We start from the raw sequence: 13423 nt of genomic DNA on the forward strand, positions 1-13423 counted from the left end.
AGCAGGGATTGTATGAGTGGTTAGTTATGCCTTTTGGCTTAACTAATGCTCCTGCTACTTTCATGAGAGCAATGAATGATGTACTCATGCCTTTTATTGATGATTTTTTCATTGTATATTTAGATGACATTTTTATATTTAGTAAAACATGGGAAGAACATTTGAAGCATGTCAAGCAGACTCTAGATGTTTTGAAAAGAGAAAATCTCTATGTTAAGCTCTCAAAATGTGAATTTGCCAAAACATCTTTGAATTATTTGGGTCAATGTTGCACGAAGCGGAGACGTTTTTTGGAAGCGGGGACGCAGAAGCATCATTTTCCAAAAATCTAGGAAGCGAAGCGTCTGCGATATATATATATATATATATATATATATATATATATATTTTATATTTTTTTGCATTTATACTCAAGAGTCAAAACAAACATCCCAAATACCAAATTAGTTGTAGAAGACATGAAAACATGCATATTTTTGCATAAGTCAAGATAGATATAACATCCATTGTACATTAATGATTAAATATTCAAGCATCAACCATTTAGATGCATCAACTATTTAGAATCTAGATTCTTCTCCTCTTGTCTAGCCTTTGCCTTTACTTTGATTGTCTAGGGATATTAGTCAACATTGCCCAATTTTGATCAAACTACCTAATTCAAGACTTAAATTATGGTAGAAAAAGCTTAACATGCTTGATCGATGATTTTGACTTGATTGAAAGGTATTTTTTGCTAAGGGCTTGTCGCGTGACAAAGGAGTTCAACAATTAACACCACCAACACTAGGGTACATATAGGGCGTGGTGCTCTTCATTAAATGCTAATCGCATACCTTCATACTTGATATAATTTAATGAAATGCCACAATCCCATTGATCCTGAATATCTGAAAATTGTTAAGTCTGCTGAATTTTGAATAGGGTATGAAATTCTATTTTCTCCATATGAAGTCCAATGAGGCTGGAACCACTCTCAAACATCCTGAGTCATTTCATGGTAATGTTAGAAATTTGAGTAAAATGATGAAAATGAAAAATAAAGGAGAATGTCACTTTTACTTTAAGAATTTAACATTACCATGAGGGAGTATCTGTTATATTTATATTTTTTTTGCCTTCATTTCTCACCCTAACCCAAGATGGACCCACCCCCCATAGTTTTGAAATTCGGCCGAGTTGATCTGTTTCAATGCCCAGAATTGTGACTCGGTGGAGGAAACGGTTCGGGAGGCCGAGTCATGGCTGACTCGGCCAACTCGGTCGTTTCCGTATTAACTTGGCCGAGTCATAACCTGCGGCCCGTAACCCCATCAAAACAACGATATGTCATTTTTTTAATGAAATTTTGAAGTGTTTGCTGATTGGTTTGGACTCCAAGGTGTTTTCTAAATTAGTTAAATGCTATTTGGGGTCCATTCCCCTCTCCTAGTATTGATATGCTATTCAAATTTCATGGTAATGCTAAATTCTTAAAGTAAAAGTGACATTCTCCTTAATCTTTATTTTCATCCTTTTACTTAAATTTTTAACATTACCATGAAATGACTCAGGATGTTTGAGAGTGGTTTCGGCCTCATTGGATTTCATATGGAGAAAGTAGAATTTTAGATTTCATTCAAAATCCAACAGACTTATCAGTTTTTCAGGATTTCAGAATTGGAGGATTGCAATGTTTCCATTGAATTTTGTCATGTATTAAGGTATGGAACTTGTATTTAATCAAGAGCACCAATCCCTCTATGTACCTTGATGTTAGTGACATTGGTTGTCGAACTCCTCTGGGATTCGCTCCCAAACCAGGAGCTTCTGAAAATGTCGCTCCCGCTCCCGTTTTCGCTCTTGCTCCCCACTTTCGCTCCCGCTCCCAAGTAACACTGAGCCAGATGATGTTGGCAACTCTAGCAGTAGCTAGTAGTACTGGTCACAGACTTTTGTTGTAGAGGCCATTTATAGCCTCCTTGGTTATGTGTTTTTGTTTTGATCTCTATATCATCATCGTGTATGTATTGGACAGTGCACTGGGTGCCATTTTGATATAATGGATATATTCATGAGCCTAATTTGATCATATGTTGTCTTCTATCTATATTCTAATGCTGTGTGTTTGGAAACATGAATGAAAATCTTTAAAATTATGTGTTTTTTATAAAAAATAAATATTTAATGTATTTTTTAGCACGATCGAGTCATTGAAATCGAGCCGGCCGAGTCAATACTGGGTCGGAGTCGGAGTCGACCCTCGGCCGAGTCGGAGTTTTAAAACATTGCCACCCCCAACAAGCAAACTCAACTAAAATTAAAAAAAAAGAAGATTTTCTAAACAGCGCGACGCTTTTCCGGAAGCGTACGGGAAGCGTATGTTTCGCCCTCCGAAGTGCCGTACGAAGCGCGCTTCCGAGGAAAGCTTCTGAAATTTCCAGGAAGCGTCCAAAATAGGCGGAAGCGCGCTTCCGGGTGCGCTTCTTGGACGCATCCGCACGGGATGTGCTTCGGGCCTTGGAACCCGGGGGGGGGGGGGACGCTTCCTGCAACATTGATTTGTGTCATATTGTAGGGGGTGGTGAATTGAACATAGATCCCTCTAAGGTTGTAGTCATTGTAAACTGGCCTAAACCCAAATCTGCTACGGAAGTTAGAAGCTTCCTGGGAGCAGAACAGTATTGGAGAAAGTTTATTGTTAACTTTTCCTTGATTGCAGCTCCCTTACATGCTTTAACAGGATTGAACAAGGTGTTTCAGTGGGGAGGCAAACAACAGAAAGCCTTCGACACCTTAAAAGAAAAGATTAGTACAACACCAATACTAGCACTGCCCGATCTTCAAAGACCATTTGAGATTGAAACCGATGCCAGTGACTATGCCATGGGAGAAGTGTTGATGCAACACGGTAAACACATATGTTATCATTCTGGGACATTTAATTCTGCAGTAGTTAATTATCCCACATATGATAAAGAATTGTATGCATTAGTATAGAGTGTGAAAAAGTGGAAACATTTTTTAATGGGCAAAGAGACAGTTATACATACTAATCATCAACCACTTTAATATTTACACTCACAAACTAAGTTGCAACAATCAAGACACTATAGGTGGATGGGTTTTCTACAACAGTTTCATCTTGTCATCAGATATACACAATAAAGTTGCAGATATGTTGTCTAGACCAATCATAAATACATCTACTATACTTAAGCATAATTCAGTATTGCATGAAAGCTACATTGAACAGTATGCTCAAGATATAGATTTTAAAGATGTATATGCAACTTTAAGTCATGGCAAACAAGTAGAAGAATTGGATTATCATGTTAAGGACCAACTCTTGTATCATTTTGGAAAGTTATGCATTCCACAAACTGAAAGAGTAAAGATAATTCGAGAAGCACACACTTCTCTAATATCAGGTCACTTTGGTGTAAGTAACATTGTTGCATAGCTGCAAAGATTTTGTTATTGGCCAAAAATGAATGAGACAATTTCTAGATATGTAAGAGGGTGTACTATGTGTGCTAAAAGCAAGCCCAACAATAGAAAACTAGGCTTGTACACTCCACTACTAGTTCCTTCTCATCCTTGGGAAAGTGTTTCCATGGACTTTGTTGGGGGACTGCCTAAATCTGGAAAAGGTCATGACTATTTATATGTTATTGTGGATAGGTTTAGCAAAATGTGTATTTTAATACCTTGTAACAAACAGATTATAGTTGAACAAACAACAAAGTTGTTCTTTCAACATGTATGGGTTCATTTTGGATTACCCACTTCCATTGTGTATCTGATCGAGATTCTTGATTTGTTGGGAAGTTTTGGTAGAGTCTATGGGAATTGATGGACACCAGACTGAAGAAGAGCACAACCTTCCATCCACAAACAGATGGCCAAACAGAGGTGGTCAACAGGACAGTGATCCAGTTGCTCAGAGGCTATTGCAACTGAACATTTATGTTATGTGCAGCATGCTTACAACTGTGCTAAACATTCTTCTACACAGAGATCTCCTTTTGAGACCTGTTTCGGTTTCACACCAAGGTCTCCCTTGGATTTTGTCTTTGGTAAAGACATAGCAGTTGATGGACACAGTGATGTGGACAAGGCAACCAAGTTCATTGAACAAAACCAAGAGATTCACCAGGCAGTACAGGAACAACTGGAAAAGAGCCAAGCCAAGTATAAGTTAAGGCATGATAAGCATTGGATTGAGCATAGCTTCCAAGTTGGTGATCAAGTCTGGCTGTATATTAGCAAAGACAAAATGCAAGGTGAAGGTAAGAAGCTGAAGCCAATAAGGTATGGACCTTTCAAGGTACTTGAGAAAATTGGTGAGAATGCTTTTCGCCTTGATTTGCCAGCGTACATGCACATCTATTCGGTAGTTAATGCAGAAAGCTTAAGACTATTTGAACTTTCATTGATTGAAAATCCTGAAGAGCAAAGTCAATTGCCTTCTATTGATGATCTGTTACCTGAATATCTCAATGAATTGTAGGAAGATACAGTTCTGGATAGGAAGGTGAGAACTACGCGCAGAGGTGATGTTGAGTACCTTAGGATTGAACTCAAAGGTTCAAAGCCAAGCAGTGCAAAATGGATAGAAATTGGGCAAGCGAGGAATCTATACCCTCACTTGATTGATGCTTAAAAACCAACTTTTGGTGGTCCAAAAGCTTTTTTAGTGGAAAGACCGTGATCCAAAATTGGATCTTAGAACACTCTCTAAGTTTTCATGAACTCTGTAAAATTCATGCCAAAGTTTCAAAGTCTTATAAATATCAAGTTTATTAGAGATATCCTCGAAACAGTTGCAATTTGTGATCAGCGCGGAGCAACGAGGACCCTCGGTCAAGCGCGCAGACCGTCGGTCCATGGTAATGCGCGCTGCCACAAATTAGCAAAACCAGGAGTCAATTCAAGAAACAAGGGTAGTTTCTGATATGTGCAGGGCAAAACCCTCAAAGAAGGAAAAGCCCCGAGCGCCCAGACCCGAAATAATTGTAAATTGCGGGAAAATATCGTTCTAATTCTGTCAGAAGCGGGGTCCCACAAAAACCGACAGAATATCGGAAGGGCTTTGAGCGGTAAGCATCCCGCCCGAGTCTCGCCCGATGCCACACAATGGGTGCCATGCGTTCGACGGAAGATAGAATATTGTTCACATCAGACGGGTAAACATCATGTTACTTACCCGCCCAATATGGACGATGACCGTAGGATCTGGGGCCCCCAGATCGACGGCGAAGATGCGTTCTGAGGGATGACCGGACCTGACGAGGAAAACAAACAGAGTTGTGTAGGATTTGAAGTCCGATATGGACGATGTGTTGGCAGAAGGACGTGTTTCACGAGCATCCTTGGAGTGAATGAAATAAATGATCGTTTTGAAAACGTCCAAGAGAACTGACACTCAGTGCGTTATGAAAGAGGTGGCCACCTCCCTGTGAGGCATTACACAATGATGATGACGCAGAACAGGAGAATTCAAACGGATAGAGGCAGGGGAACCAAAAAGCCGGGAAGCGGAAACGAACAGTCAGAAAGCAGACTGGCTTTAAAGCCACGAACTGACAGAGAAAGAGTAAGCAATAAAGCTGTGAGCGATTTGAGAAAACTAAGAGCAGAGAACAGAGAGAAGAAGTTGAGCTGACCTGTAAGAGACAGAGACAGAGAGAGAGTCAGAGAGCTTGTGTACTCCAGAAAGGGCTTGAGAGGTTCAAGTGAGCTCCTCTGTATATCCCTGTCATGTATTGAGTCTTAGTTTGGACTCATACCATTGTGACCAATAGAGGTCGAGATTCAGTAAGGAGAGTCTGTGTACTCCAGAGACTTGGGGGATACAAGTTCAGTCTTGCTGATTTATATCTGTTGACTGAGATTCAAATTAAGCTCATTGCTGTAAAAACTCTGCTTTGAAAACATAATAGAGAGGCCACCGCTGAAGGCTGGACCAGGAGACGTAGCCCAAGAGTATTGGGTGAACTCATTAAACTTATTGTGTTTATATCAGTGTTCCACGGGGACTCGCCCCTCCCCCCCCCCTTTAGTTTCCTCTAGTTTCCTCGCTCCCCGGTGCTCTGGGGACTTGGGGATGAGTCGGGGACGTTTCCCCACGCCCCCAAAAATGAGGAAACTCAGGGGGACGTGCCAGGGAGTCGTTTCCCTTTCCTGAGGGGGCGTTTCCGAAAAAGGGGACGTGAGGGGACGTGGGGGGGTGTGGCACATGTTTATGCAAAAAAAATGATTTTAATTAACTTAACCCTAAAACTAATATTTAATTAACAGTTAAACTAAGCATAGGGTTTTGGAATTTAGCTGTTTCATGTTATAAAAACAGCAGGGTGAACACATAACAACACACACAACCTTCGCGCGCTATGTGTGTTGTTATTACTAGATCTGATCACTCCCATGCATGGAACCTCGATGGCATCTGTTGGAACATTGCAGATTGCAGAATGGACCCTTGATATGGCTATCACATTGGTAATGTGATTTGGTTATTTGCAGGAATTCTGGAGTGCACATATTAGACAGAATTGAAGACAGATCTTGAGGATTTCTATCACTATGAATTGTCGGCCCTCTGATTAGACAAATTCCAAGTTTGATCCAAACAAATTCATTTATCTGTGGTTGCTGCTCAATATTACCCTACACATTCTGTGAGGAGATCATCCCTGAAGTGGTTACTCATCAATGCTTCTTTGCTTCTCTCAAAGCTCGGCTCTTCAAGATTCACTATGGATGATCAACATCAGAGGCTCCCTCTTGTGAAGAATTCAGTTTGTGACGATAAGAAATATTAGAAGGCAAAGAAGTTCAGCATCAAATTAACTTAACTTTTGTGTGGCAGTGCTTGCTTTCTAAAAGACACACCGATCACGTTGAAGTATTTTTGATTTCTCTAAGTAACCCTAACTGGTGTCTTACAAGTATCTGTATAATCAAGTTACCGTAATCCTTGAGGTCATTGTAATTTGAATTTAAACAAGAGTTTCAAAGTAAAGGAGCAGACACTGTAATACATATAGCCAAATTGTCAGATATGGAAGCTACAGGTTTAGATTGCAGATTTTTGGAGTTATGAATCATGATAGAAGTATGAGTAATGTTCTAGACACAAATGTGCATCAGTGGACAGAGGCATTAGCGTCTTGTTATGCCATCAGGAGTCTGCACAACAGTCACCCTTCAATAAGGATACAATTGACAATAGAATTCACATGAGCATAACACAACACTGTTGTTTTGTATATCCTTGTAATTGATACTATGTACAGATGGGCAAAACTCACCAATGATTATAGCAGTTTGGCCTAGAACTGAGCAGAGTTGCCTTGATAACATATTGTTGAAGTTGTAGAGGATAGAAGTGTTAAGATTCTGAGATTAAGATCTTTTATTGATAACAAAGATGCAGGAAGAATAGATCTACAGTGATCTTCTACAATGACATTGTTGAGGTTTGTTGTGTATTATCAGAATGCTGAAGATGTTAGTGTTGCTGTCTTTGTATTTTGTTATAATGTATGATCATTGATGTATGATTATAAATTAGAATTTTAAATTTATTATTTTATATGATATTAGAAATTTAGATAATGATATTCATATCAATGATCATGCTTTGCAGCTTTTCAATTCAAACCAAATTGTCATAGTGGACTCAATTAATAAATTATATTTTATATTTATAAGTTTTTAAGACCTTGACGCTCCCCCACGTTTCCTAAAAAATGGTGGGGAGCTTTTGCATAGGCTGCTCCCGCGCCCCCTCGCTCCCTCGCCCCCTCGCTCCCTCGCCCCCTCGTCCCGGAACCTTGGTGGAACATTGGTTTATATGGTTGCATGTTGTGTTTTCTTAAACTGCTTCAATGTTTGTGTATTTCGCAATCTTATCGATCCGTTGCATAAAATAACATAGACACATCCATGCACATGAGTCTGTAATACCTTATTGTTTGTCTTAGATCAATTTCAGAGCATTTCTGATCTAGGTTAAACCTAAGAGACTGAGATTCTCTGGGTGACCGAGATTCTCTAGAAGAGACCAGTGAAAGCCTAGAGACTGAGATTCTCTAGAAGAAGCCGAGAAGAAGCAGTGTGAAGGATAGAGACTGAGTTTCTCTAGAGCAAGCCGAGGAAAGCAGTTCGAGATCAAGAAGAAAGTCGAGAAAGGGAAGAGGCAGAGCACCAAGGTTAGTGACAAGGTTCTTGGGAGGATACTAGAGTCAAGGGTCTTTGTCATGGTGTTGGTATTCGTCAATTGAAGATCTATAAGAAGAATTTTGATTGGGTTTTCCTTTCAAGAAGTGAGAGGTTTTGGCCCTGGCTGACTAGCCTACACATTGTGCCACTTGTCTTCTGTTGTGCATATTGGGAATTGTCTTGATGAAAAGAACACAATAATAATATAAAGAAGAGAAGAATATAAGCTAAGAAGTAAAAAGTATATCACTGGCAATTATCAAGCAGAGAAATCTTTTGGAGAGATAGAGCTGCTAGTCAAGGCCTTGCAATGTGACAATGCTGGTTGATGTGATGCTATACAAATGAGTTACCAATTCGAATTCTTCTTATGAGAAATTATTTAGATTGAGAATGACCAAGTACCATTATGAATAGCGAAGGAAGGTTTTTTTGGGGATAGCGAAGAAAGGACTCTTTTGGGATCAACGAAGGAAGGATTTTTCTGGGGTCTATCTTGGCTTATATACTCTCCCACAAGCGAAGGAAGAAGGAATAAAGGCATTACAGAAGGACTGAAGAGAAACAATAGATGTCTCCTTAAGGAGACTAGGGTTTCTGATCTTGGGTAAACCTAAGAGACTGAGATTCTCTGGGTGACCAAGATAATAGAGACGGAGATTCTCTAGAAGAGACCAGTGAAAGCCTAGAGATTGAGATTCTCTAGAAGAAGCCGAGAAGAAGTAGTGTGAAGGATAGAGACTGAGTTTCTCTAGAGGAAGCCGAGGAAAGCAGTTCGAGATCAAGAAGAAAGTCGAGAAAGGAAGAAAGTCGAGAAAGGGAAGAGGTAGAACATCAAGGTTAGTGACAAGGTTCTTGGGAGGATACTAGAGTCAAGAGTCTTTGTCATGGTCTTGGTATTCGTCAATTGAAGATCTATAAGAAGAATTTTGATCGGGTTTTCCTCTCAAGAAGTGAGAGGTTTTGGCCCCGACTGACTAGCCTGTCACTTGTCTTCTATTGTGCATATTGGGAATTGTCTTGATGAAAATAACACAATAATAATATAAAGAAGAGAAGAATATAAGCTAAGAAGTAAAAAGTATATCACAGGTTATCAAGCAGAGAAATCTTTTAACTTCTTACGCCCTAGATTTCTCAACACAAAGGGAGATGAAGTCATAGGCTGCTATACTGGTTATCCATCTCAAATTCTCGTAGGGTGGGGGTATGTTAATCAGGGGAGTGCAAGATCACAACCCTGTAGGTTTCACATATAAAATGTGAGTTATAATTCATTAAATTTTTATTTTGTTTGATTCTATTTAAATAAATTTACTTTGTAGGTGTTACAGACGTTTCTCCCTGAAGCACTGCTTATCATGGGCCCTCGTTTCTTTGAATGTGCTTTATAAGTTGTACACCGCTGGATTTTATTTGTTTTACATGAATCTGGGTTTTTCATTAATTGACAAATGTCTCTTGCAGAACGTGGGGAGCTACAAAGAGATATTGAACAATTGTGCATGCAACAATCAGGATCTGGCTATATTGGTGTCATAACACGGATACAAGCCCAGAGGTTTGTAATTTGCAAACACATAGGCTTTGAATTCGGAATCTTAATTCTGTAGAACATCTTTTGTCATAAATATAGCACCTTATATAGAGCTTTGTAACTTTTCATTTGTTAACATAGAGATAGGAGTCAAGAAAGCTATTTTACATGTACATCAAATCAAATTAAAAGATCTGCCAGGATTGCTGGTTTGGAGCAGGAGATCGAAACATTGAAACAGAAACTAGCTGCTACTGTGCGAAACAATCACAATCTTCAAGAGGAGCTTTCAGAAGTTTATCGTATCAAAGCAAGATATTATCTCTTCCTTGTCCTAAATGCTACAATTAATATTTGTTTTGTAAAATTTGGTTTTTAGCTTGTGGCTTTATTTTACATCTTGAATTTAGATATGATGCTTTTAATTGATTACCTATCATGTTTTTCCATCTTTAATTTGCAGAGTCAGCTTGCCGATTTGCACAAATCAGAACTTGAGAAGGTAATAGGTTTGGTGTTTGATTGACATTTATGGAGGTTGGCTTGAACTGTGAACTTAGTAACTTGTTTTGTTTTGAATATTAGGTCTCAATTGCTATACTTATGGTCTTCCATGGCAGTTTCTTCCATGAGTATGGTCTTAAAAGTAAATATAGAAAGGGTTACAAGTCCCATTTGTGTTGATAAAATTCAACTGTCAAATTACGACATCAAATTTTCGTTCAATTTATGCTGTTGCTGTAACAAGTTAATACTATTTGGAAATTAAGGAATGCATCGTAGGAATATAGACTAGCTTTCGGTTTCTTTATTTTAGTACAAATATCACTCTTTGCTTAGACTGGCCAAAATTTTTCAATCTTGAGCAAATGTGCACACTGACTGTAGAAAACTTCACTTGATTGATATCACAGTGAGCCATGCCATGGAAACATTAACCATAGTTCCATGATAACTAACTATCACCTCAAGGTATTTGAAGTCATGCAGGAATTTTCAGATTGATGTGTATATACAAAAACTTGCCAGTAAGGATTTATGTTCTCTGAGATAGGATGTTTTTCTGTACAGATAAAAAAGTGTACTTCTTGAAAGGTTATGAAACAAAAATATTCTGATCTTTCTATATTTGGAATTGTTGTAATCTTTTGTAACTTGACAGTTCCAGCAGGAGTCCCAATTTTTGGAAATTATAAGTTTCGGAGAGACAGCCTGCACAAATGTATAAAAGGAAACATTCTTAGATTTGGCTGAGAAAGGGTTCTAGAATACTGGGATTTATGTTTTGATTTATTTTTTTCATTTGCAATCTTCTTAGTTATTTAGTCAAATTGCCATTTTATACATAAACCTAAATATATGGGTAGTACAAGGAAATTCCAGTTATCTGGCCATTATTAGTCCCTGATTCCATAAGTATCCCCTAGAGAAGACAAATATAAACATTTATGACCTCATACCATGCCCTGATGCATTTTCTTGATAATTTGAATCTGAGTTAGTACAATGTGTGAACATCTTTTCCATTAGCCAAAGTCTGATGTGAACCTTTCCCATGGCGCTAACTATCAGAGGCCTATTATGTATGTGGCTTCATATATACAATTCCATCTATCTCAGCCTTCAGTACACTCGCTGGCAACAAACTGTACTGTTATAACTCATTTTATGAAAGCCCAAGGAAAACCTCATGGTGAAACTCCCAGGCATTTTGCTGTATTTGCAGACAGTTCCCAGTTCAAACCTGTCGGTGCTGATTATGGTGTCTGAACTGGCAGGTACATTGAATGAGGAATGGTAGCCAGCCTGAGGAATTGACCCATAGACCTCCTGCGTCTTGCATGAAGCCCCAAGTTCTTAACCACTTGAGCATGTCTGCTATGCTATATGAAAGCTATATATGCAAAGCACACCATTGAGATTTACATGGGAAACTTTACCTCAGAGGTCTGCCCAACAACCTTACAGATCAAGTGTTTTGTCAAAGCAGAACCTGAACTTTCAATATTAGTTTGACTGTTAGAATTTCCTGGCTTAAACTCCCTTGTAATAAAATTCTTAGTGCACATTTTCATGATAGAACTTCTGCTATTCATAAGAAGTACTCATTTTACATTTCTGTTCTCAAATTGAACTGTTCATCTTGCAATATGGTAAGAAAGTATTTGAAATTCAATTTTAAGGTCATGGAAACTTATTTTTTTTGGTGTATTGGCAAGAATTACGAGGCGGAGCAACAAATTAAATTCTTCCAAAGTCAAGTAGCTGCTGCATTTTCTGAGAGGGACCGGGCCATAATGGAGGTTTCTTTCATAAAGCTTCTTTCGAGTGATTAGATGTAGCTAATATCTATATGAAGCTATGATGATAGGAGTGGGGTCCTTATTCTTTCTTGCTTTTGAGATTTATGGTGAAAAAATGCTCTGTAAGCAGGTTGAGAGGGCTTATCAAGAAGAAGAGTCTATGTCTGAGAAATTGAACGAGATTCAAAACAGGTACCATAAAGTATGTAGCCTTCAAGAATCCATTATCAGTTTTTATGTTCTGGTTTTTCCCTTTTTCATTTCCATCTGCAGCGTTAGAAATATTTATGTTGGAAATTATTATATTCTCTGGTGATCTGGCCATCTCTTGGTGTTGCTTGTTTTTTCTGTCTTCACCGTCATGGTGGTACTTTATTGCAGTTGGTTTTTTATTATAGATCCACCTCCATTCCATTATGGCTTTATGTCTTTTACTTTGTTTCTGCTTTGGGGTGGAGATACCCTAGACATTCCTTACTTTTCTATTGTTGATGCTATATTTTTGAGTTCCATTGACTTATTTTTCTCATTATTAGACATTAATATAATTTCTTTCTTTCTTAAATTCTGGGAAGATCCCATCCATTTTCAAATATGTAGTAAAGTCCATTCCTGGTCATAAAAGAATCCGATTGAAAATGGCAGATCACAAAAGGTATTTCCATTGAATCTCAATGGAAAAGGTATTTCCTGGTCATAAAAGAATCCGATTGAAAATGGCAGATCACAAAAGGTATTTCCATTGAATCTCCTCATTGAAAGCATCAGAAATTGACAAATGAAAAATGAAACAAAAAATCTGCGGTCTTGCACTGAATATGGCATCCCTTGGGACAAATGGAGCGCTAAAATCGATCTCCATAACTCATACACAACAATTCTTGAAGAAGGAACTAAGTTCGGCTAAGATACTCGTGAGCCTTTGATGCTAGTAGATATGTACTAATATATCCACAAACCATTGATGCCAAACTAATTAAGATGGACTTTGAAGAAGTCAACCATGGACCTACAAGCAGCGTTGTGAAAATCGTGATTATTTCCCTGAAACAATTAAATCGGCGATTTTTTCAATTTGGAAAAATTGTGATTTTTTCCCAAACAATCTTAATTTTTTTTTTTTAATATTAATTTTGCAGTTTTTTACTGATTTTATCCCGATTTTTTGCTTTTCCAGACCCTCGCCGATTTAATCCCGATCATGATTATTGGAACATTGCCTACAAGGACTTAACAATGAATCTTTGTAGGGCAATTCATTTAAGGACTTAACAGGTCTTTATGTTTCTAAGTATGGTGTTTTATTGTCATGTTCTGTGTGTTCAACATAGCAAGATTTTGCTGTTGCTTGCAGGGTACTGTTGGTATGTGCATG

General features: G+C 38.3%; 1 protein-coding gene across 4 annotated transcripts in view; it reads left to right on the forward strand.

Moving 5' to 3' along the window:
- The window catches only part of MEE13 (myosin heavy chain-like protein), a 190251-nt gene that overhangs the window by 32683 nt on the left and 144145 nt on the right, over positions 1 to 13423 (forward strand). For 2 of the 4 annotated variants that reach the window (XM_089374930.1, XM_089374931.1), the window contains exons 3-7: positions 9676 to 9769; positions 9947 to 10055; positions 10209 to 10247; positions 11965 to 12048; positions 12179 to 12240. In XM_089374930.1, coding sequence (XP_089231056.1) covers positions 9676 to 9769; positions 9947 to 10055; positions 10209 to 10247; positions 11965 to 12048; positions 12179 to 12240 — 388 coding nt within the window. Of the gene's footprint in view, positions 1 to 9675; positions 9770 to 9946; positions 10056 to 10208; positions 10283 to 11537; positions 11693 to 11964; positions 12049 to 12178; positions 12241 to 13423 lie in introns of those variants that run through there. The other 2 variants (XM_089374933.1, XM_089374932.1) reach the window with 2 other exon arrangements.

Source organism: Pinus tabuliformis, chromosome 8 (assembly GCF_031772625.1).
Source record: "Pinus tabuliformis cultivar Carrire ecotype Pingquan chromosome 8, CPIR1, whole genome shotgun sequence".
NCBI classification, from domain to species: Eukaryota; Viridiplantae; Streptophyta; class Pinopsida; order Pinales; family Pinaceae; genus Pinus; species Pinus tabuliformis.